Genomic DNA, 25,543 nt, shown 5'->3' with positions numbered 1-25,543 from the left:
TGGTGTGCCCTGCCTTGGTTGCAGGTTGGAGGTTGCTAGCAGAGGTGGTCCAGTCTGCAGAGCAGTTAGTGAAAAGCTACTTGTCAAGTGCAGAGCAGTAGGGTAATCCATGACTTGGCCAGCACTGGCGTCTGTCAGGCTTAATTCTTACCAAGGATCCCTTTGCTTTTGTCTGGCTAAAACAGAGCTCTGTTTTTAGATAGCCAGTCATTTAGAATTGTGCCTAAGAAAGTCTTGATATTTGAAGATGGTATGGATTTGGTATCAAAATGCAAATTACTTGTAATGGTTGTTTTATTATTATTGATTCATTGAAATTGCTTATTGACGGGTGCTTTCATGTATGTGTGTAGCAAAAATCATTATTTCTGTTATCACTGGCCTTTATTCTTAGAGCAAACTGCATAGAAGAAAATTCATTCTGAGTCCCCTTTCCCAGCATATTTTAAAAGTTAAAAGGAATTTTGCTGTTTTGTAATATGTTTAATGCATAGCATCAGCTTCATATTCTTAGAGTTTCAAAAATTATTATATATGTAAAAGTACTGAAAGGTTTATGATTTTCCCCCCATCCTGTCCCAGACCTTTTAATTCTGTGCTGTAATACACTTGTGGGCTATTTTATTCCTGAAGAAATGGTAAATTTGATATTAAAAAAAATTTTTTTTCAAGACAGGGTTTCTCTGTATGGCTCTGGCCATCCTGGAACTCACTCTGTAGACCAGGTTGGCTCAAAAATCTGCCTACCTCTGCCTCCCAAGTGCTGGAATTAAAAGGCGTGTGCCACCACCATCCAGCTTTTTTTTTTTATGCATATATTTTAAATTTTAATTTCAATTAAATTTAAATTCAATTAATAAGAGACTTTATTAGAACATACTGAATTAGTTTTAAATTGAAAGAGAGTTAACTATGAGTTGTTTTGTTTAAAAAGTAGATGTTTAGCCTGTCAGTGGTGGCACACATCTTTAATCCCAGCATTTAGGAGGCAGAAGCAGAGGCAGAAGCAGGCGGATCTCAGAGTTCAAGGCTGGCCTGGCTTACCGAGAGAGTTACAGGGCAGCTGGGACTACACAGAGAAATCTTATCTCAAGAAAAAAAAGAAATAAAGGAAAGAAAAGAAAAAGAAAGATGTTTATAAGTCTGAAATAATCAACTTTTCTCTGAAAGATTTTATAAAGAAATTTGTGTATCTATCACCACTGTTCTTTTTCCAGAAAATTAGATTGCTGCTATTTAAGAAATTTTATTTGTACGTGCGTGCGTGCGTTCGTGTGTGTGTGTGTGTGTGTGTGTGTGTGTGTGTGTGTGTGTGTGTGTATGGGTGGTATCTTGCCTGCAGGCACGTACATACCCTGTGGCTGTTATGCCTGAGAAGGCCAGAAGAGGGTGTCAGATTCTCCAGAACTGCAGTTCCAGAGGGTTTGAGCCGCCACAACAGTGCTGGGCCTGAACCCTGCGTTCTTTGACAGCAACAAATGCTCTTGATTGCTGAGTCTTCTGTCTGCCTCTTATTGCTGCTAATTTGAAAGGATTGAACATTTTAGTTTAGATGGACTTAAACAATCTGAGGTCTTAGCATATTAGTCCAAGCAAACACTTCAAATTCATCCTTGCCTAAGATCTTCTAGGCGCAGCTCTGAGGATCAAGGTCTGCAACAGGGTTTTAGATACCAGAAAGCCTGGCCATCCGCATCTGAAGACAGCTTCTTCCCACACCTGGTAACTTGTGAAGCAGTAGGTGAGACTGGCTGGGGGCTGCCCTGGATGGCATCAAGGTGAACCCAGCTCTATTGGCAAAGCGCAGCCGCTTCCCACTGCATCAGCTGTGGCTGTATCCCAGAGGCCTCTGTGTAAAGGCGGACTTTAGACAATACTCCTGGCCATTTTGAGATTCGGGAGAAACTTAAGTTAAAGTGTTAGGCATCCTTTTCCTTCCCTGATTCAGGGGACAGATGCTTGGTTCTGATTGTTTGCACATACGTGATCGGTCTATCTATCTATCTATCTATCTATCTATCTATCTATCTATCTATCATCTATCTATCATCTATCTATCTATCTATCTATCTGTCTGTCTGTCTGTCTGTCTGTCTAGTTAGTTAGTTGTGAGAAAAGATCTGTTTTGCAGACAGGGTCTCACAGCCTGGAACTCCTTGGGTTAAGCTAGCCTTTGATTTATAGTGATCCCCCCACTTGTGCCTTCTGAGTGCTGGCCTTATGGATGGGTACTACAATTCTCAACTGGGATTCTTTTACTCTTAAAACTAATTTTTAGCAGGGATGGCAGTGGATGCCTGTAATCAGAGGCTAGAGAAGGTGAGACCAGAGGATCTCAAATTCAAGGCCAGCCTGGCTATGTAATAAATAATATGACCTTGCTTACCCCTGCCCCTCCCCCAATTCCTGGCCCGGGTTGGGGGGGGTGGGAGGACCTATGTCTCTTCTGGCGAACTCTTGCTGTCAATTGGTTTCTTTATCAGGAAATGAAAATAAAATTCTTTGCTATAGGCTTAGTGATTTTTCTAGCCCACCTACATTTGTAGTAACACCACCTAACGAACACCTTGTTTGCTATTTTTCTCACTGAAATACATACTCATAGTGTATTTGGAGAACTGACCTATCCATCCCACCCAGGATGATAACATTTTAGGGCCTTTTTTTTGGTTTTTTGAAACAGGGTTTCTCTGTGTAGCCCTGGCTGTCCTGGAACTCACTGTGTAGACCAGGCTGGCCTCAGAAATCCGCCTGCCTCTGCCTCCCAAGTGCTGGGATTAAAGGCGTGCACCACCACCGCCCCATAGGGCCTTTCTGTTTTTGTCCAAGTATGTGTACAAAACAAGCATAAGCTTAGACACTGAAGGAATTGTGCGCTTTCAGACGGCTAGAGTTTGGGCTTTAGAATTAAAGTGGTCTTTAATCTTAGTGATGGGACAACTTATAACTAAACTTTTAAAAATGTTACTGTATTTTATTTGTGTGTATGTGTGTCTGTGTATGCCACATCATGTATGTTGGAGTCAGAGGACAACTGGTGGGAGTCAAGTTTTCTGATTCTGCCAGATGGGTCCCAGGAATTGAACTCAGGTTGTCAGGATTGACAGAAAGCACCTTTATCTACTGAACCATCTTGGCAGCCCCTAAAACTTACCTTATCATTCAAAATAAAAATAAATCTTAAAAATTTATTTTGCTCAATGTGGTGGCACATGCCTTTAGTCCCAGCACTCAGGAAACAGAGGCAGGAGGATTCTGATGCATGTGAAGCCAGCCTGGTCTACTACATAGTGAGTTCTAGAGTTTAATAGGGAGACCATCCATCTAAAATAATAATATTAATATTTATAATTTATATTTACAGATACTATTATGATGATGATGAGGAGGAGGAGAAGGCAGGCTGGAGAGATGGCTCAGCAGTTAAGAGCATTTGTTGTTCCCAGCACCCCCAGTGGTGGCTCAAAAGCTGCCTGAAACTTTAGTTCCAGATGATCTGAAACGGTCTCTGGACTGGAGCACCAGCACTCACACATTCATACACCCACACATAGATACAGTCTTGTCCACACAATAGCAATAAAGAAGTAAGGTGCTGGAGAGATGGGTGACGGTGAGAGCCGCTCTCCCAGGAGACCCAAGTTTTGTTCCCAGCTCCTGCCTTCCCAGCTCCTGCCTTCCCAGCTCCTGCCTTCCTAGCTCCTGCCTTCCCAGCTCCTGCCTGCAACTCTAGTTCCTGAGGACCAGACCTGAATGCACAAACCGAAACACAGACCCACACATACTCCCATGATTTGAACTAAAAAGCTGTTGATTTTATTAATCTTAGCTTCAGGTTAGGACTGGTAGCTCTTATGTAGTCTCAGAACTTGGGAGGCTGTGGCAGGAGTACTGAGAGTTCAGTGTGAGCCTGAGCTTCGGAGAGCGTTCAGGCCAGCCTGGGCCAGGGTGAGACTTGTCTCAAAGAAACAAATAGTCTGTTTGTCTTACTGACCTGTAGCATGGCTGTGGAAATTAGGCTCTGCATTTCAGGATGGTGAGTTTGCTTTGCTCCTTTAATTTTGTGTTAACTTTTTTGGTGGCAGCAAATTTTGAACCCAGGGCCTTGTGAGTGCTTTGAATTTGACATCTTCTGCACCTTTGCCCCTTAAGAATAGAGTTACTTTTGTGGCTTTGAAGACCTGGGTAGCTTGTGGCCATGGTAGGCTGACTCTGGAGTGGCCTGAGAAGGTGATAGGAGTCACTGAAGCAGGTTTCATTCCTGTAGCAGATCAGCTGCCTTTGCCAGTTCCTAGCCTGACGATAAAATACAAAACAAAACAAAAAAACCCAAAAATAAAAAAAATTTTTTTTTTACTTAGTTTGATTTAAAAAGAGAGTCTCTAGCAGTATATATGACTTTGAACCTCTGAACCTGCAGAGTGGAGATTTTAGGCCCGTAATGTTACTTACTTATGGGTCATGGGTATTGCTTATTGAACCCAGGACTTCTAGCTGTATCTCTAGGTAGCTCCCCCTCCCTTTCCCTTCCCCCATCTCCACCCTAGTTTGGTGGAGAAGAAAACTGCGTATATTTACAACCTGGAATGATAAGGAATGGGTTAACCTGGAGGTTTTTTCTACTCTGGCTGGGGAGGCCTTTCTACCAGGGCTTTGCACTGGGTCTTTCTGCCCTAAGCAAATGGGAGGAGTTAGGTATTTCAGGAGGTGGGACCTGCAACTATGAAGAAGTGCCGAGGGACAATAAATAGAGTGTTCTGTGTTGCAAATTGTGGTTCTGTGTGGCCTTGGAGCAAGGGAATGTGGAATAGTGCGGGAGTGCAGACTCTGTTTCTGTGCTGGTAAGGAATATGGGTTTTGGTTAATCTTGAAAGTGACCCGGAAGGTCTTTGGCCAAATAGAGCAGGTCGGAGGTGTAGTTGCATAGAGTAGGTAGAGTAAAGGCGGGCAAGTCTGGATGGCCAGTGAGGCATGCCCAGGAGACAGCGAAGAGGGTTGGAACTAAGGTGACTGAGAGCTAAATAGCAGGGGGTGGCAGAGGCAGTTTAGAGGGTTGGCTGTCACTCACTCAGTGTAGAGTGCAGGCTGGGTGGAAGGCATGCTCTGAGGGCAGCTGCAATGGAAGGAAGAGGGAGATCTGTCCTAGTGAGTCTCAGGAAATGAAGGTGAATTTGTGTATGTGATAGTCTGTACATTGGTTTGGAATCGAGTCAGATACAAATGAAAAGTGAGAATAACTCCCTAGAAATACCTTGTGTGACATACTTTTGTGTGTATAAGATTTTATAGATTAAACATCATAAAATAACTTGGTCTTGAATGTTTATTTAGAAATTTCAACTAGCGCCGAGCAGTGGTGGCGCACGCCTTTAATCCCAGCACTTGGGAGGCAGAGGCGGGTGGATTTCTGAGTTCAAGGCCAGCCTGGTCTACACAGTGAGTTCCAGGACAGCCAGAGCTACACAGAGAAACCCTGTCTTGAAAAACAAAAAAAAAAAAAAAAAAAAAAAAAAAAAAGAAAAGAAAAGAAAGAAAGAAAGAAAGAAAGAAATTTCAACTAGCTGCTGATCTGAAAATATTAAATTTTGTATCTGAAAACTTGGAAGGTCTTGGAGGCAGGACTAGATTTCAATTTTTAATTTCTTTGTGTGTGTGTTGAGAGAGGGTTCATTAGCTGAGTGGTCTTGAACTTGTGCCAGCTTCCCACCTAGCTTCTGGTTTTTTGGTTTTTGTTTTTTTTTTTCTTTTTTTTTTTTAAAAAAGTACCTTACTGTCTAGCTGGTCTGAGTGAATTCACAACAATTCCCCTGCCTCGGCTCCCTAGTGTTGAGAGTGTAGGAGTGATAAGCCACCACACCTGTGAGGCCTGAGTGACTTCACAACAATTCCCCTGCCTCACCCCCCTAGTGTTGAGAGTATAGGAGTGATGAGCCACCACACCTGTGAGGTCTGCTTTTTTTTTTTTTAATTCAGTAACTTGCTGAAACTTGTTTTGAGTTGAAGCCTTTAGAAGTGCAATGTTTGCTGAAGTCTTCCCGTGGTCCACTTCTGCCCCACCGTAGGCCTTTCATCTTGTGCGGCGCTCTCACTAGAAAGTGAAATTAAAAGGAGCTTGCCAGCATTGTGGCTGAGTGTGGAGGCAAGAGATGGGAGGCCAGGACAGAGAAAGTGGTCCAGGGTGGCAGATGCTCCTGCAGAGAACCATGTAGAAGAAAGAAAGAGTGGATGGATTCAGGAACTGAGGAGCCTCTGGCTTCAGATTCTTAGAACAAGAGAATCTAAGTTTAGTCACAACTTACTTTTTCTCCTAAGTGGTCTTGCAGTGTAGGATTTCTGCAGCAGTCGTGACATGGTCAGGGATTCAGGACACATTTGTTATAAAGAATTATTAACTGGAGCTGATGACTGTTCTAAGCAAATCAGTCGTGTGTGTGTGTGTGTGTGTGTGTGTGTGTGTGTGTGTGTGTGTGTGTGTATACAAGTGCATGCATGGCAATTACTGGAGAATCTAATCTGGGCTGTGAGTGCTAGTAAAGAAGCCATGCCCAAACATTGGCACCAAACATTGTTCCAATAGTCTTTTATTTGGTTGATTGGTTGGTTTTACTTTTTGAGACAGAGTCTCACTATGTTGTAGCCCTAGCTGTCCTGGAACTTAACATGTAGACCAGGCTGGCCTTCCATTCACAGAAATGCACCTGCTTCTGCTTCTCAAGTGCTGGGGTAAAAGGTGTGTGTCACCAAGCCTGGCTTCTGCTAGTGTTTTCTCTCAGAAGAAAATCAATACCTAAGTGCTCTTTACAAAGCTACAAACATTTTTTTAGATGTAGATTTTAAATGTGCAGCACAGGAGAAAGTTCTCAGTGCATTCTGTAACTCCAGCCCCAAGGAGATAGGAGGGCGGGAAGTAGGGAGAATTACACTGTACCATTAAGAAACCGCTAGCAGCTGGGAGAAGGCAGTTTAGTCCTGTAGGTTGGAGATGAAAATGATAATACTAATAAACTACTACTTACTGCTTCTAATAGTAGCTAATGCTAAGTGATTACTATGTGCTGGGTACCATGCTAAACACGTGTTCTTGAACTACCTAATTTAATTCTGCTAAGCAACTCTATGAGGTACATACAGTTATCTTCCCTTTACAGATGAGAAAATTGACCAGATTTGAGCCCCATCCCTGATTCCTCCCAGAGGCAATGAGTGATCTCTCCGCTGCATAAACTACCCTTAACCCTTTCAAATAAATCAGGTAAGGACATTTAATTAATTTAAATTCATATTGTGAGTTTATTTGTACACCAGCCTTTTGAGGCATCTTGGGCACATAACAGGCATTTGATAAGTATTTGTTTTTAATTATTTTTGCATGTGTTTGATCATGACTTCATGTTTTTGGGAGATGGGCAGGTTTCTCTTTTAGTCTTAGCTGTTGATATATTTTCATCTTCAGTCAAAGTACGTTATATTTTACATTAATGTATGGGCGTGTGGTTTAAGAATTAGAATAGTCTATTTAGCTACTTTAATTTTTTTCTTGATCAAATTACACTCAAATTCACTTTAAAAAGATCAAGTAAAAGAAAACTTTATAGCTTAAAGTCTATAAGTAGGAGACTGTAATTTTAGCAGTGGCCATTCTTGGATAATATTGTTGCCATCTGCATAGAATTTGTTAGAAAACAAACATCTCAAGAGTTTACTTTCATCCTAAGTTAAGAGAATAGCTGTGCATTTTTAGGTCTATGTTTTAAAGGTGGTAGACTAGAAAATTACAGTGGCAGTTAGAGATGCTGTGGCAGTGATGTGACCATTGAAGCAGGTGTGTTCAAAGAATAGCAGTGACAGGGAGAGGCTCCACACACAGAGAACACAGTGCTCCAAAGAGAATATTGCTCAGATCTTGTCACATGGTTTTTGTGGTGCTTTGTGTAAAAAGTTGCCCTCCTACGAGTGGCCAGTGCCTGCTTTCCTCCGTGTTGCCAAGAAAGAAGCTCATTTTTTTTTTAAAAGATTTATTTTATGTACCTGAGTACACTGTAGCTGTCTTCAGACACCAGAAGAAGTCATCAGATCCCATTACAGATGGTTGTGAGCCACCATGTAGTTGCTGGGAATTGAACTCAGGACCTTCGAAGAGCAGTCAGTGCTCTTAACTGCTGAGCCATCTCTCTAACCCCAAGAAACTTTTTTTTTAAAGGTTTATTTTATTTATTTTATGTATATGAGTACACTGTTGCTGTCTTCAGACACACCAGAAGAGGACATCAGATCCCGTTATAGATGGCTGTGAGCCACCATGCGGTTGCTGGGAATTGAACTCAGGACCTCTGGAAGAGCAGTCAGTGCTCTTAACTGCTGAGCCATCTCTCCAGCCCCTGTGATCTTCTCTTAAAAAATGAAGCAAGCCGGTAGTGGTGGCGCACACCTTTAATCCTAGCACTTGGGAGACTGAGGCAAGTGGATTTCCGAGTTTGAGGCCAGCCTGGTCTACAGGACAGCCAGGGCTACACAGAGAAACCCTGTCTCGAAAAACCAAAAAAAAAAAAAAAAAAGTGAAGCAAGACAAAACAAGATAAATTTAGAAAATAGGTATTTATTATAAAAGTAATTGTATTGTAAACAAATTACATGATGAATATTTTATTATTTTGATTGTTATTCTGGGATATTAAAATATTTTTAAAGCATATTTGTTTGTGTATGATCCTGGGGGTTGATTGATATCAGGCTTGGCAGCAGCAAGGACTTTCTGCTTAGCCGGCTCTCCACTCCTATTAAAGTCTATTTTACTAGTGGGACCTTACTACATAGCCCTGGCTGGAACTTGTTGTGTATACTAGGATGACCTCAAACTCCTAGAGATTTGCCTGCCTCTTTCTTCTAAGTGCCAGGATTAAAGGCTTGTGCCACCATATCTAGCTTTCCATACAGGATTTTTGTTGCGGTTGTTTGTTTGTTTGTTTGTTTTGAGATAGGGCTCACTATGTAGCCCAAACTGGCCTGGAACCTGCTGTGTGCATCAGGCAGTACTCAAGCTCATAGAGGTTGTTCACTCTGGGTTAAGCATGTGCCTATATAGAATTTTATAAAGTTATTTCTGGTTAACCATGGTAGTACACTTAAATCTATGTTCCCCTCCCTGAAGAAACCAAAAAGAAACTGTGCATACTGACCGCACAGCATCAGAGCCAGGCAGTGTGAGTGAGTGGTCTCAAGTGTAGTGATCCTGAGAGAATGTCAGAGTGATGCTGCTTCCTTCAGCACAGTAAGAGGAATGGCTCTCCACCAAGGAGCTGGTAAAGCCCGAGGACAGAACCCGCAGAGCCCGTGCTTGCAGTGGCAGCCTGCTCTGTGTGAGGCGCTTTCAGGCTGGTGGAGGAGGTGGAGTTTAGTTGGAGACTTTTCATTTTGCAAGATATTCAGAATGGAGGAGAAACTGGTAGCAAGGAGCTGACAGTTGATTATTTTTGTCAACTGAAGAAAAATAAAGCCTAAGGTTTCCTTTCCCCTGCCTCTGTCATGTGGGTGCTTGTGGGAACTAGCTAGCTAGCCTCAAGGGAAGAGTGTTTGTGATGAACACTTCCAGAAACAGCAGAAAGGTGAAAATTGTCATCCAGTAGCTCTCTGTGGTAGGAGGTGGAGGTGAGATGTTGCTCTTCTGAGAATGGAGAACAGGTGGGATAAAAAGCTCAAGAACTAATATGAAGACAGCAGGCATTAAGGGTGGGCTGCTGTCTGAGATTTCAGAATAAAAATCTCCCCGTTGTACAACTGAAAAGTCACTTTTTTGTTATTGTTTTTTCAAGACAGTGTCTCTATGTAGCCATGGCTGTCTTGGAACTCACTTTGTAGACCAGGTTAGTCACAAATTCATGAATATCCACCTGCCTCTGCCTCCCAAAGTACTGGGACTTAAAGCTGTAGATACTATATCTGATTATTAAGGTCACTTTCAAAGCAGTGGATGATGGGGACAAACTAAGAAAACCTAAGAAAGACTAGAGAGCCAAGCATGGTGGGTCATCTGGTAATCCTAGCACTTGGGAGGCAGAGGCAGGAGGATTGCATGAGTGTGAAGCCACTACTCTGGCCTATACAGTTTCAGATCCAGATGGAGGATAATAGATGGGGACCTGAAGTAGAGATTTAAAGGTTCTTTCGAAAATCAGTTGCGTTGAATGGTGTTTTGCTGGGGCAAACAGGTGAAAGAACATTTTGCTGAAGTGGATACAGTTAAAAGGCTAAGACAGACTCCTGAAGAAGGAACATTTTGCTGAAGCAGACACAGGTGAAAAGATGTTCTGTTTAAACAAGTATGTAAAAGGACCCCTGATGAAAGATTCTTTGCAGCTGGCAAGATGGTTCAGCGGGTAAGAGCACTGACTGCTCTTCGGAAGGTCCTGAGTTTGGATCCCAGCAACAACCCGTAATGAGATCGGAGCCCTCTTCTGGTGGGTCTGAAGACAGCTGCATTAAATTACACCGGATGGCTCTTTAAAAAAGATTTATTTTATTTATTTTATGTGTTTGAGTACACTGTAGCTGTACCCGTGAACCATCATGTGTGTGGCTGCTGTTGAACTCAGGACCCCTTCTGGCCCGGCTCCCTTCGGCTCGCTCCCTTTGGCGTAATTTACTGCACCTGTCTTCAGACACGTCAGAAGAGGATCCCATTACAGATGTTTGTGAGCCACCATGTGGTTGCGGGGATCCGAACTCAGGACCTTCAGAAGAGCAGTCAGTGCTCTTACCCGCTGAGCCATCTCACCAGCCCCATAAAATAAATCTTTAAAAAAAAAAAAATTCTTTGCTAATGACACTTATGCATTGGTCCACCTTACATTGCATAGTTGAGCTGCATTTGTCGGGACTCCATAGAGAGAAACACACCAAAAACATTCTGGTAGTGTACTGACAACTTCTTGCCACTTCTGAGGACTTGGGCTGACTGACAAAGTGATGTCAGCTAGGATAGACATATGTGTTGAGACAAGGCATGGTGAGACAAGACCCTGAAAGAACACCTGATGTTTGGAGGGAGTATAAATAGAACTGAATGGACAGTGAGGACAGTGACGGAGGCTGAGCTTGGCTTGCTTACATAACTATACAATGCTTGTGGGTCTCATGTCCTCACTGATCTTCGCTTTGCCAAGAGAGGCACAGCTGAGAACTTCTCTTGACATCGCTCGTGGTCCCTGCTGCTGACTCGTGCTGAGCTGAGGCCTGTGACTGCTAGGTAGTGCTGCTGCCGCTCTCCCGACTCCACTGAACCAGACTGTTGGGTAATTCCTGAAGTGCTTGCTAGTGGATTGAGCTGCTGCTGCTGACCTTAAGCTAAACTGCCTTTTCCCAGACAACACAGATGAGAGTTGCTCCCAAGAACCATATCTAAACAGGTCCACTTCCCCCATATCCGTTCTTTTCCACTACCTCTGATGGGTGGTGGACTAGAAGGGACATTAAAGTGTTTAAGAACCACCATTAAGGGCTGGTGAGATGGCTCAATGGGTAAGAGCACTGACTGCTCTTCTGAAGGTCCTGAGTTCAAATCCCAGCAACCACATGGTGGTTCACAACCACCCATAATGAGATCTGACACCTTCTTCTGGTGTGTTTGAAGACAGCTACAGTGTACTTATTTATAATAATAAATAAACCTTAAAAAAAAAAAAAAAAGAACCACCATTAAGGCTGGGCTGTGGTGGCACACGCCTTTAATCCCAGCACTTGGGAGGCAGAGGCAGGTGGATTTCTGAGTTTGAGGCCAGCCTGGTCTACACAGTGAGTTCCAGGACAGCCAGAGCTACACAGAGAAACCCTGTCTTGAAAAAACAAACAAAACAAAACAAAAAAAGAACCACCGTTAAAAATAAGCTTAAAAAAATAAAGTTACAGGGACCTTAGAATAAACAAGGTAGAAAAACTTCGAAAAAGAAAAGAAAAGAACACAAAAAGCTATTTTGAAGGCTGGAGAGATGGCTCAGTAGTTCTGAGCACTTGTTGCTCTTGCTGAGGGCCCTGGTTCAGTTCCTAGCACCCACATAGTGCTTTACGTCATAGTCAACTGTAACTTAAGTTTTATCAGATCTGATAACCTCTTCTGACCCCTGGGGGCATGCACTTGGTGCAGAAATATAGATGCTGGTGAAACATTCATATATATAAAATGAATAAATCTAAAAGAAAAACTTGTTTTTTCTTGTGTCTTGCTCACTATGTAGCACAGACTGGCTTTGGCATTTGGCGATCCTGCTTTCCCTGGTGCTGGAAATACAGCTCTGCACCATCACACCTGGCTAGAAGGGTTTTCCAAAGGAAGTGGGGCTCAGGCCTGTTTATATTTTCTTTGTGCTATGTGCATGTAGGGGTACACAGTCATGTGTATGCATTCACATGAGTGAATGCAGGTGCATGCTCTGGGTGCAAATGCGACCACAGGATGACTCTGGTGTAGGTCCTCACCTTCTCACAGGGTCTCTTCTTTGTTTGTTTGTTTTTTCTTTCCTGCTGCCCTTGCTAGGATAGCTGACTTGAGAACTTCAAGGAATCCTCCTGTCTCTGCCTTCCATCTCCTGGTAGGCGTGCTGTGATTACTGCATGTGGATTTCCGTGGATTCTGGGGATTCAAACTCAGGTCTTCAGATTTGTGTAGTAGGTGCTTTACCTACTGAGCCATCATCTTAGCCATGTAAATAACTTAAAAAAACCTTACTTACATGTAAGATATTTTTTAAAAATTAAAAAAAATTATATTTATGTTATGTGTATGTGCACCGCACAAATGTAGGTGCCAGAGCAGAACTCTTTCCCTCTGTGGTGTGAGTTCCAGGGAGGGAGCTCAGGTACTTAGGCTTGGCAACTAGTGTCTTTTTCCCACTGAGCCATCTCAAAAGCCCCAAGGGTAACTTTTTAAGAAAGTAATAGATCTTCAGCTAGACTTGAATTAATTTGAGAGATTTGGTGATGGATGAATGACACAGAATGTGAGCATTCAAATCATTTGTGGATTTGCTTTCATATATTCCTGTTGTAAGTACCCAGATCTTTAGGGCAAGTAGAATTTGTTTATTTGTTTGGAGACAGTATCTCTTGTATGCCAGGGTAGTCTGTAATTGACTATATAGCTGAGAATGCTCTTGAATTCAGATCCTTCCACCTCTGCCTCAGGAATGCTGGGAATACAGCTGTGTACCAGCAGCACATCCAGTTGTGCAGTTCTGGGGATAGAACCCAGGGGCTTGTGCAGTAGGCAAGACCTCTACCCTTTCAGCCCAGCCCCTAAAATTGATTGACACCCCCAACCCTCTCAAAACACACACCAACTTTGCTAGGGATTGACTCCACAGCCTTCTTGCTGGGCAACCATTCTCATTCCTCCCTTCCTTCCTACCTCCTCTCTCTCTCTCCTTTCCTCCCTCCCTTCCTTCCCTTTTCCTTCCTTCCTTCTTTCCTTCCTTCCTTCCTTCCTTCCTTCCTTCCTTCCTTCCTTCCTCTCTCTCTCTCTCTCTTTCTCTCTCTCTCTTTCTCTCTCTCTCTCTCTCTCTCTCTCTCTCTCTCTCTCTCTCTCTCTCTTTCTTTCTTTCTTTCTTTCTTTCTTTCTTTCTCCAGGAGCCCTCTTGTTCCCCGTTGGTGGGGCTCTTGGTTTCTGAGGCCTGGAGGATGCTATGGTCCCAGCTTCTACGTGGCTCTGACCCTGTGGAGCCTTCAAGCTTTTTTGGCTGCATCTTCATTCCAGAGGCAATAAAACTCACTTTAGTTCAGTTTGTCTTCTTTCAGCCTAGTAAGGTAAAAGAGAGCGCTCTTACTTTTGCTCTGCATTTGTGCATGGCTAGTCTGTTTTATTAACTACACTAACAGTTTGGGACTTGCTTTGTCTTTGTGAAGTCTAAGACCCTGACTTTGCAAAATAGGTTCATTTTATTGTTACAGTCTATACGGTGCTTTATAATCTGCATTTTATCTTCTTGTGTAGTGAATGTTCTTTCTCCAGGATCATACAGCATCTCTTGTTCTCACTGGCAGATGGAAAGACAGTAGCATGGCATACAGTTAGTATTTGTGAATAGGCTCTGTTTCTCCAGAGCTTATCATGTGTTAGCCATGGTCTATAGCTCAGGCAGTCCCTGTCTTACCGTTGGATCCTTAGAACCTAGTAATGCTGCTGCTGTTATCCTTGTGTTGTAGATGAGAAATATGAGATTCCAAGAGTGAAATGTTCAAGATAATAGTAAGTGGCAGATTTTGGACTCGAACATCCATTTCTTCTGTGCAGTCGTTTGTGTATTATCCTGTTCGTTGGTGTGAGGAATTTCTGTGTAGTCGGTGTCTCTTTCACTCTGTTCTTTCTTCCCTCTTCTAGCTTGGATTTTTGCAGTGTGGGGAATGAAACTCTAGCCTTGCATGTACTGAACATCTCCCACCACTATGCTGTACTGGCAGCAACAGAGTTTGTTTCTTTTTTCTTTTCAGACAGGATCTCATGGCCCTGAACTTTTGATCCCCTGTGTCCATCTTCAGAGTGCTGATTTTAGGCCTAGGCCTGAATGCCTCACCACACTCATTTTTATGTAGTGCTAGGATTAAACCCTGGGCTTTGTGTACTAGGTCAGCACTCTGCCTCCTGAGCTACATCTGCAGCCCCATATTCAAGTGCCTTTTTTTATCTCCTCGAGGTAGGGGAATTTCTCAATGTAGTCCTAGTTAGCTATCCTGGACTCACTTTGTAGACCAGGCTGGCCTCGAACTCACAGACATCCGACTGTCTCTGCCTCCCAAGTGCTAGGATTAAAGGCATGTGATAGCACACCTGGCCTCATATTCATGTTTTTTTTTTTTTTTTTTTTTTTTTTTTTTTTTTTTTTTTTTTTTTTTTTGGTTTTTTCGAGACAGGGTTTCTCTGTATAGTCCTGGCTGTCCTGGAGCTCACTCTGGAGACCAGGCTGGCCTCAAACTCAGAAATCCGCCTGCCTCTGCCTCCCAAGTGCTGGGATTAAAGGCGTGCGCCACCACCGCCCGGCTCATATTCATGTTTTTAAAGGAAGAGATAAATCTGAAGTCTAAGCTGTCATGTACTATCTGGGTGACTTCCAGAAGAGTTGAGGTTCTGTCCCCTCACTGAGACCTGGACCTCATAAATTAGGTTCAGCTTGTTGATATAGACTGTAGTGTTATATAAGTGCTACATTTGGTCTTTCTGTGTATCCTAGTGTAGCAGATACTGTGTAATTTCTCTTTTCATTTTCTTAGGGAGTATCGGGTTAGAAGATCCAAACCATGATTAATCCTTGTATTTGACTGGCTAGGAGCACTGAATTGACTGATGTGAATGTGGTCCACTAACTCAGACTTGGTCTTGAGGAGTTCAGGTGTGGATGAGATGGCTGTGGCGCACAGAACACCAGAAAAGCAGTAGCAGTGCATCATTTTACATGTATGTGTGTGTGTTCTCACAAGTACCATGGTGGGTGTGCAGGTCAGAGGATCACTTTCAGGAGCTGGTTTTCTCCTCCTGCTGTGTGGGTCCTTGGGATTGAACTGAGATTCAGGCTTGGTAGACTCTGATCAAAGTCATCTTGCCGGCCCACAAATAACATCTTTTAAAAACAGAATTTGTTCTGTTTTATGTACATATTTGTGTATGTATGTGTGTGTGTATTTTAATTTTTCTTTTAGGCATGTGGTGTGTGTGTGTTTATATGTGTGTGTGTGTGTGTGTGTGTGTGTAAGCCTTAGGCTGTGTCAGGAGTCCCTCAGTTGATCTCACCTTGTATATTGAGGCAGGATCTTAGGTACACTGCTAGTCTCACTGGCCAGCTTCCTTAGGGATCTCCTGTGTCTACCATCCAGGCATAGGAATTACAGGGGGGTTGTCACATTCACCTGGTGGTTTATGGGTTCTAGACAGCTGAGCTTTTGTCTTCATGTTTCTTTTTCTTTTCTTTTCTTTTTTTTTCTTTTTTCTTTTTTTTTGGCTTTTTTGAGACAGGGTTTCTCTGTATAGCTCTGGCTGTCCTGGAACTCACTTTGTAGACCAGGCTGGCCTCGAACTCAGAAATCTGCCTGCCTCTGCCTCCCAAGTGCTGGGATTAAAGGCGTGTGCCACCACGTCGTGTATGGGTGTTTTGACTGCATGTGTGCCTGTACACCACATGGGTGCCTAGTGCCCTTGGAGGCCCTGGGACTGCAGTTACAGATCATTGTGAGTCCTGGGGATTGAACCCAGGTTCTTTGGAAAAACAGCCAGTGCTCTTAACTGCTGGGTCATCTGTCCAGCTGAGTCTTACTTAGCTCAGGATGGCTCAAACTTACTGTATAGCTGAGGATGACCTAGAATCCTGGTCCTTCTACCAGTGCCTCCCGAGTTCTGAGATTATGGGTGTGGACCCTCGTGGAATTAACTTGATAGAAAAAGCCCTAACTGTGAGCCACTTTGAGCTCGTAACAGAGCAAATATGATTTGGTTCAATTTTGGGGAGTGACATAACACATTTTCTAAAGCCCCCTTTTCCTGTTGGATCTTACCCTTGAAATATTAGATTCTAATCAGTCTGTGATGTTAGGAAGGGTGACATGGAAATAGTTTATGTTCTGGTTGAGCCGGTTTTGTTTATGTCTGTGTTAATGAGGCCTTTGATATTTTGTAGACAATCTGCTTCTTCTTGATTGAGCAGCATTCCAAACTCTGGTACCCCTGGGCTCTCTTCACGTGGCTGTGGTGCAGAAGATTTAAAATCAGGTATGGCTGAGAGGCCGCAAGCCCCTCAGTGAAATTCTCCATTGCGTCTGCTGTACACTCTCTGATTTGTTCATCATCTGGGTTTCTTTTTTATGGTGGCCTTTTAGCTGATGTTCACAAGGAATAGAGTCACGTGATGTATGAAGGGAAACATATACACTTCTCTGAGGTTGACAATAAGCCCTTGTGCTCATATAGCCCCAAACTGTGCAAGCAGCGGCGACTCAACGGCTACGCTTTCTGTATCAGACACGTTCTGGAAGACAAGACTGCCCCGTTCAAGCAATGTGAATATGTGGCCAAGTATAACAGCCAGCGCTGCACCAACCCCATTCCCAAATCAGAGGATCGCAGGTAAGAGCCCATCAGACCTCGCATGCTTCACCTTGTCTGTTTGTTCCCTTTTGTCTCTCTGATACGGTTTTTTTTTCAATGGGTTAAATTTCAGTGTTAAATTCTGGCCTGTTCCAAAAACCTTTGGAATACTTCTGGGGTTAAGAAAGCAGTTTTTTTTTTTTTTTTTTTTTAAGGAAGCAGGACATTCTAGGGGGCATTTTAAAGTATGTTTAGGTATTTTCTTCTTTCATTGATTTCATACACTTCTATACTTTTTTGTTTGTTTGTTTTTTGAGACAGGGTTTCTCTGTGTAGTCCTGGCTGTCCTGGAACTCAGTCTGCAGACCAGGCCGGTCTCAGACTCACAAAGATCCACTTGCTTCTTCTGCCTGTTTTTTAGACATTTTTAAAACAATTTTTTTTTTTCCTGAAAATTGCTGCTCACCCTTGCAGTATTGTCTGTCTGGTGTGTGGCCACCAAAAGAGCTGCCGGCCTCTGCCTGCTGGCTGCCACAGGGTAGGAACTAGCTAAGGACTACCATCAGCATTAATTTGGATTTTGGGGGGGGAAATGCCTGAATGAAGGGTAATAAAAGATGTATTAGTTGGAAATTTAAAATAATGAAACCATTCATTAGATTTGTTCCATGACATGTCTAAGTTGTGTTTGGCATTGTTTTATGGTTAAAAAGAATCCCACATATTATGTTTATGAAACCATATTTTCACTTTTTAAAAAAGAATTTAGTTATCCTCTTTATATTTTTCTTGCATTTTCATATTTCATTTAACAAATTATTTTTAGTCAGAAAAAAGCTAATCCTTTCTGGTTTACAGGACACCAAATAATGTCACAGACTGTTAGGGAGCAAAAGTACTGCAGAGGCTTGGAAGTCATTAGTCAGTGCGAGGAAGGAATCTCGTTCTTAAGCTGGCATTGTCCACCATGGCAAACATTTCTCATGGGTGGTTACTGACACTAGAAGTTGAGTACGCAGGGCCTTATCGAAGTGCTCAGCAGCTGCAGGCATGCGTGGCTTCCTTCTGGACGGCGGTGCTTTACAGAACCACTCTAGATCAGTGCAGGTTCTCTGAGATAGCACTGCCCTAAACATTCTGCCTCAGGTCTGAGAGACTCTGCTCTTTTCTCTTGGTATACCTCTTCCTGTTCTTCAGACACTAGCTGTAGACTGCTGTCTGTATGCATCCCTAACCAAGGGAGATGCCTCACAGGTGGCCATATATAGGATGTGGAAATTTCTTGGCAGATGTGCAGATACTGACCACAGAGCTAACTAAGCCTAGGGTTCAAGAAAGGCTTTAAAAAAAAAGCTCTGCCGTCTGAGGGAGGAGTGACCAGCTCACCAGACTTTGATGAGCCAGGCCTGAGCCAGCTCTGGGAATGGGGCAGGTTCTAGGATTTCTATGGTCTCTGCCCTCACTACACTCATCAGAACTGCCGGAGTAGGGTGTGTCAAGGACTGTGTCTGAGAAAGGGCAATTATGGGCATCACACCTTCCATTAAGGATCTCGGCCGCTCTGCTTAGTGTCTTAGCAAATGAACCCTTTTCCACCTCAGTGGAAGTCAGACTCCAACCTTTTTCTTCTCCTTGTCCATTCTCACTCTACGGCGATGGAGCACTCCTCAGGGATGCAAGCTGCAGACTAGAGTAAGGGGGTTGGCTTTGGGGTACCTTTCCTGGGGTCATTATTACAGAATAATGATGGAAATCTGGCCAAGGTGGTGGTGCTGGAGTCATCCTGAAAGGAAGCAAGAGACCCACTCACTTTAAGTTACAGGAATGTCCCGGAAGTCATCATGGGCAGGGCGGAAGGGCGTGTCCAAAAGCAGCCAGGCTTCACCTAGAGTCAGGCTAGCTTCTTGGGCATGTTAACAGCTCATTCCAGCAGTCCCGGGACTCAGGAGGGAGATACAGCAAGGCTAGTCTGTAGACACAGCCTTCCCTCTCTAGCCCTGGGCGAGTGAGCACTGCTGCAGCCTGCAGTCTGCATCCTCATAATCCCTCTTTCTAGAGGCTGCTGAGATGGCTCTGCTAAAGGCACTGAGGACCTAGGATCTATCCCTGGGAAATCGCATGGTAACAGAAAAAAACAACTCTCCAAAGTTTCTTCTGACTCTACCTGTGGACTGTGGCATGCCTATTCATGTACACATGCATGCACGCACACACGCACACACACACAAATTAAAATGTAATTTAAAAGTTATTTTTTAAAAAGTAAAAATAAGCCGGGCAGTGGTGGTGCACGTCTTTAATCCCAGCACTCGGGAGGCAGAGGCAGGTGGATTTCTGAGTTGGAGGCCAGCCTGGTCTACAGAGTGAGTACCAGGACAGCCAGGGCTGCATGGAGAAACCCTGTCTCGAAAAACAAGCAAACAAACAAAAACTAAAAACAAAATCATTGTAAACCCAGGACTCAGGAAACTGTGCGAACATCATAAGTTCTGCATAAGACAGCCTTTGGGGATTTGCACGCGCGTGTGCACACACACACACACACACACACATACACACACATACACACACGACAACACAGCAAGCTGACAATAAGCACTTAAGCTACTTCTCTTAAAGAGGGAAAATTCTTCCTAACTGAACTAGAATGTTTACTTAGTTCTGCACAGCATCTAACATAAATATTCAAATATGAATTGCCACTTTATCTGGGGGGATGATTAATTGATTAGGCATTTATGAGGTGCCTAGCATTGGTGTTGGGAATCCAAACTTGGGTCCTCATGATTGAGTAGCAAGCATTCTTAACCCCAAACTGTCTCTCTAGCTCTGACTTCTAACTTAGAATACAAAATTCTGCCTTACTGTTCTTTGGTGAGAAACTAATCCTTTCATCAAATGCTGAAAACTATTTGTTTTGTTGTTTTTTGGTGTTTATACTGACCCCAAACCCTTGCTCTCCAGTGAGCCACCCTCCTAGCCCTTTTTTATTTGGGATAAAACCATCCTATGTAGCCCAGGCTGGCCTCAAACTTGTTATCTTCCTGGCTTGATATTCTGAGCAGCTGTAATTATGTGTGTGCCACTGTATGTGACTACTATGTTTTCCTCTTGGATTATTGTGTTTTGATCCTATGTTTTAAGTAGCAAAGGTTGGGCTTGAACTCCTGTATAGGAAGGTGACTGAACTCCTGATCCTCTTGCCTCTACCTCCCAAGTGCCGGGGTTAAAGGCTGGTACACATACCCAGTACTACTGTTGCTGCTGCTGCTGCTTTTTCCTTCTTCTTCCTTCTTTCCTTCCTTCTTCCCTCCCTTTTCCCCTCCTTCCTTCCCTTCCTTCCCCACCTCTTCCTCCTCCTTCTCTTCTTAGTTATTAGCTTTTCCTCCCTAACACTCTTTTCCTTACTGTCCTCAGGTTAGGACTCCCATTTGTTTAGGATATATGTGGGGTCTGGCACAGAATTGCCAGGTCTGCTCACTTCTGTGGCGATATCGCTTGTTTGCTACAATAATTGGTTGTTTTCAGATAGCTTTGGGAAACCCTGACGGATGGCTACATCTCTTGGAACTTCATAATGCACATTATTATACATAATGCTTTGAGAAGTTTTTCAGCAGAAACAAGCAACAACAAAATCATTATGTAATTTTGGTTAAGCCATAATTTTGCAAATTGACATAAGTGTGGAGTACTATTTTGATGGCATACTTGTTAGCATGCTATGGGAACACTGGGAAGAATATGGATTGGAGAGTATTCTGTTCCACAGACCTTTTCAGAATGGTTAATTGCCATAACAGGTATTTATTTTCTCAGTATATATTGTAGCCTTCATGGTGTTTAAGTTACAAAGGTAGCCTGTGTGTGTGTGTGTGTGTGGGGGTGCGTATCATAGCACAAGTCAGAACTTTGTTATCAGATTTTGGTGAATCTCCAGGAACTTATTAGTTTCCACCCTGTGTGTGTGTGTTTGTGTGTGTCTCATGCCAGTTATGTTATAAGATTTTGAATCTCCAGGAACTTAGGTGGTGTTGGAATCTAATGCTTTTTTGCATTAGAGACTTTTAAGTGACCTCCAGACCTGGGATGAGTTACTTTGTTTGCTTGGAATAGAGAAGAACAAAGCTGTGTGAGACAGTGGCCAAGTGCTGTGCACGCCACTCACCAGCGCACAGACCTGACTTTGGCGACATCTGTACTTGAGCAGTTTGCTTATGTGCCTTATCAAAATTACATAGACTTCAGTTGGGGATAGCTTGAGCATGATGACAATTAGGTTTTTTCCATTTTAATTTTTTGAGATAGGGTCTTGCTAGGTAGCCCAGGCTAATCTTGATTACGGTCCTCCTAAGTGCTGGCATTACAGGCTTGTGCTACCACATTTCCAGCTGGCTGTTACCCTTGTTTGTTTGTTAGCTTCTTTGTTTGTCTCTGTTTGTTTTCAAGATAGGGTTTCTCTGATAGGTAGCCTTGGCTATCCTGGAACTTGATCTGTAGACCAAGGCTCACTCTGCTAGCTGTGAAGATCCACCTGCCTCTGTCTCCTGAGTGTTGGGATTAAAATCATGTGCCACCATTGCCTGGCTGGCTATAATTTTTTTTGATGTGGTTTTGGAAGATAGAGTCTGCGAGTTAGCTTTGAATGTCTGATCCTCCTGCTTCCACCTCTCAAGTGCTCAGACTACAGGCCTGTGCCACCACACCTGGCCTTGGCCATTCGATTTTTAGTATATTTGGAGCCACATTTTGTAATATGTATTTTATGTTCTGCTTCATGTATATGTGAAGAGCATCTCCCCATGTTTGTATGCATTTTTGCAGGTACTGCAACAGCCACTTGCAGGTACTCGGCTTTATCCCGAAAAAAGAGAGGAAGAAAAAGAGTGACCCGGTAGATGAGGTGAAGGTCAGGCACCAGATGGACGCCATGGCGTTTAGCCTGACGGTACCTACCCTGGCCTTGAAGATGCCTAATGGACTGGATAGCATGTCCCTCTCTCCACCTGGGGCAAGGGTTCCTCTCCACTACCTGGACACTGAGTTGGAAGACCCCTTTGCTTTCAACGAGGAAGACGATGACCTAAAGAAAGGGGTGACTGTGAGAAAAAAGTTGCAGAGCAAGTTGGCTCAGAACCGGCAACGCCAGAGAGAGACAGAGATTTTAAAAGTTCGGCAAGAGCACTTTAGCACCCCTCCTACACCTCCACAGCTGCACACCCACCTGTCACCTCTATCTACTTCTTTAAAACCTCCAGCGCCACCACAGGGTTCAGTCTGCAAGTCACCTCAACCTCAGAACACCAGCCTACCAATGCAGGGAGTGGCCCCCACCACACACTCTATAGCACAAACAAGGCAGGCCTCTCACAAGAGGCCTCTGCCCCTCCTTCCCTCCAGTCGAGCTCCCATCTCAGATGCCCCCAGGACTGACCGAATCCTCATGAAAGCCACCGCCTTCTCTCCACACTTGGCTTGTATAAGCCGCCTGCAGAGACTGGTGAAACTGTGTACCCAAAAGCATCAGCTGGACGCAGACCTGTTTCCTCATTTAGGTGAGTCGGCCTCTTTTCCTGCAATAATTGCTGCCATGAACTGTGTCTGTCACAGCTATCATATATTTCAGCAGACCACTCACAGGAAACATGTTTTTGGATAGTTGGTTGAGTAGATACAGTTCTGGATTGACCATTTAGAATTTTTGTTATAGCTTTTGAAAATTAAATTCTTGAATTTTAAGTTGTTTTTGACAGTTTCATATATATGTGAATATATTTTCATTGTATTTAATCCCCCCCATTGCCTTTTCTTATCCCCCTCTTCCACTGAACCCCTTTCTTTCTTACAAGTCCCTTTTCTACTTTGTATTGTTTAAGTTTTTGATTTGTTGGTGATGCACTAAGTTTAATTAGCTTTGCTTCCTGAGCATGTAGACAGTCATAGCTTTCATTAATGGTTATAGCAGTATATAAAAAGGATAGTTGTGTTTGCTACAGTCTCTGTGTGTTCATTGAAGTTCTGAGTATCTTAGAGAGGGCCTTGATATGTTGCATAGGCTAGCCAGTTCTTAGCTCAGGGGATGCCCCTCCCTCAGCTTTAGTATATTTTATTATACTGTGTGGGCTATAGACATTGTTTTATTGCCTCAGTATGCCGCATCATTACTCTCTGCTCATGGGTTTTCTTTTATACTTGGTGAATAAGCCAGGCACAGTGCCATATGACTATTATCCCATCATTTGGGAGGCAGAGGCAGGAAGTTGTTCCAAGTTTGAGCTGCCCTGTAGCAGTAGTTCTAGGACAGTCCGGGTTTAGTAGTGAAACCTGAATCCTAAAAAAACGTCATCAAGAAATTCTCCTGGTAGTTCATGTTCAGGATTGAAAAATAAGAAAATATAAACAAAACTTATTATTTTATTTTTAAATTTAATGTATTATTTCTGTGTGTGTGTGTGTGTGTGTGTTGTATTAGTATGTGTAGAGTTCAGAAGAACGGCTTTAAGGAGTTGTTTCTCTGGTTCCATCATGGGATCTGGGGATTGAATTCAAGTCAGGTTTTATGATAAATGTTTTACCATTAAGCCAGATAAGATTCTGGTTTTGTTTGTTTGTTTGTTTTTTGTTTTGTTTTGTTTTGTTTGTTTTTAAGACAGGGCTTTTCTGTGCAGCCCTAGCTGTGCTGGCACTTGTCCCATCGACCAGGCGGGCCTTGAACTCAGATCCTCCTGCCTCTGTCTTCTCAGTACTGTGATTAAAGGTGTTCCACACCACACACACACACGACTTATTTTTATTATATGTGTCTGTATGTGAGTTTATTCACATTTGACTTCAGTGCCTACAGAGTCCAGAGGAGGATGTTGATTCCTTGGAGCTGGAGTTACAGAATGGTGGGAAGTGAACTCAGGTCTTTTGTAAGCGCAGTATGTGTTAACTGCTGAGCCATCTCTTGAGCCCCTAGAACTTACTTTTGAACGTGCTCTGAGCTAAAATTCTACCTAGTAGGAAGCATTCCTTATTTCCTTCAGATGGTAGCACTAGAAGGCCAAGTAAAGAATATGAACAGGAGGAGAAACATGAGTGGTCAGTGGGCCAGTGAGAACATTGATTCCCACAACAGACTGGAAATACAGTAGTGAGAAAGTTCTGTGGGTGAACATGTATTTATCCATTGCTGGTGAATAGTGTGACTATCACTAAATAATTGTTTGGGGGCTTCTGATTCATACCTATAATATATAGCACTTGGGAGAATGAGACATGAGTTTGATGCTATTCTGGGCTATAAAGTAAGAACCTGTTTCAAAAAAAAATTATGAGTTTGGGAGACTCATAATCACTGTAACTCCAGATCCAAAGGATCTAGTTTCCTCTTCTGGCCTCCAAGAGGAACACCCACACAGATGTGGCATACTCTTACACATATATGTACATTAAAAATATTCATTTAAAATAAGACGAGAATTTGGGTTTGATTCTCATCACCCACATGGTGGCTCACAGCCGTCTGTAACTCCAGTTACAGAAGATCTGATGCTCATTCCCACCTTCCATTGGCAGTAGGCAGACATACATGTAGGCAAAACATTTAAACATAAAATAAAACCCCACACAACTATACAACTACATATATATGTGTTATTTATAGTTTATATATAATTTTATATATATTTATCAAGCTCATTTTTGGGATTCTATCCTAGCAGTAAATGTTGGAATATATATGTGCAGGTTGTTTACTGTAGCATTGCTTACAGAAATAACAATCTGAATATGTTGAGTAACCAATGGGACATGTGAATGAGTTACATGTTTTACACATTATTATTATTATTTTTATTATTATTTTTTTTGGGGGGGGTTCGAGACAGGATTTCTCTGTGTAGCCCTGGCTGTCCTGGAACTCACTCTGTAGACCAGGCTGGCCTTGAACTCAGAGATCTGCCTGCCTCTGCCTCCCAAGTGCTGGGATTAAAGGCATGCACCACCACCGCCCGCCTTGTTTTACACATTATTATAGAACCATTATGAAGAGTGAGTGAGATCTGACTGGGTTGTGTGTAACATAACTGGTGGTAAAAACATCAAGAGAAATCATGTTATTCTATTTTGTAAAAACTAAATAAACAAAAGGAACTAAGGAAGAAAAAACCATCAGCATATTCTTTGGTTCTGTATATACTTTCCTGATTGATTAAGTATAGGTGATGTTCCTATCTGACCGTGCCGTCCACCTTGCCTACTCATGAGAGTGGACGGGCAGGGTGTACTATGGAGAGTAGACGGGCAGGGTGTACTATGGAGAGTGGACGGGCAGGGTGTACTATGGAGAGTGGACGGGCAGGGTGTACTATGGAGAGTGGATGGGCAGGGTGTATTATGGAGAGTGGACGGGCAGGGTGTACTATGGAGAGTGGATGGGCAGGGTGTACTATGGAGAGTGGATGGGCAGGGTGTACTATGGAGAGTGGACGGGCAGGGTGTACT

General features: G+C 43.1%; 1 protein-coding gene across 6 annotated transcripts in view; it reads left to right on the top strand.

Moving 5' to 3' along the window:
- Positions 1–25,543, top strand: part of Ino80d (INO80 complex subunit D) — a 64,676-nt gene that overhangs the window by 1,974 nt on the left and 37,159 nt on the right. For 4 of the 6 annotated variants that reach the window (XM_031367703.1, XM_031367704.1, XM_031367705.1 and 1 more), the window contains exons 2-5: positions 7,149–7,252; positions 16,650–16,741; positions 16,849–17,095; positions 21,881–22,611. In XM_031367703.1, coding sequence (XP_031223563.1) covers positions 16,878–17,095; positions 21,881–22,611 — 949 coding nt within the window. In that variant the 5' untranslated portion in view covers positions 7,149–7,252; positions 16,650–16,741; positions 16,849–16,877. The remainder of the gene's footprint in view (positions 1–7,148; positions 7,253–16,649; positions 16,742–16,848; positions 17,096–21,880; positions 22,612–25,543) is intronic. The other 2 variants (XM_031367708.1, XM_031367707.1) reach the window with 2 other exon arrangements.

The sequence above is a fragment of the Mastomys coucha genome, unplaced genomic scaffold (assembly GCF_008632895.1).
Source record: "Mastomys coucha isolate ucsf_1 unplaced genomic scaffold, UCSF_Mcou_1 pScaffold14, whole genome shotgun sequence".
NCBI classification, from domain to species: Eukaryota; Metazoa; Chordata; class Mammalia; order Rodentia; family Muridae; genus Mastomys; species Mastomys coucha.
The sequence above is the reverse complement of the archived record's forward strand: the minus strand, read 5'-3'. Positions and strand labels throughout refer to the sequence as shown.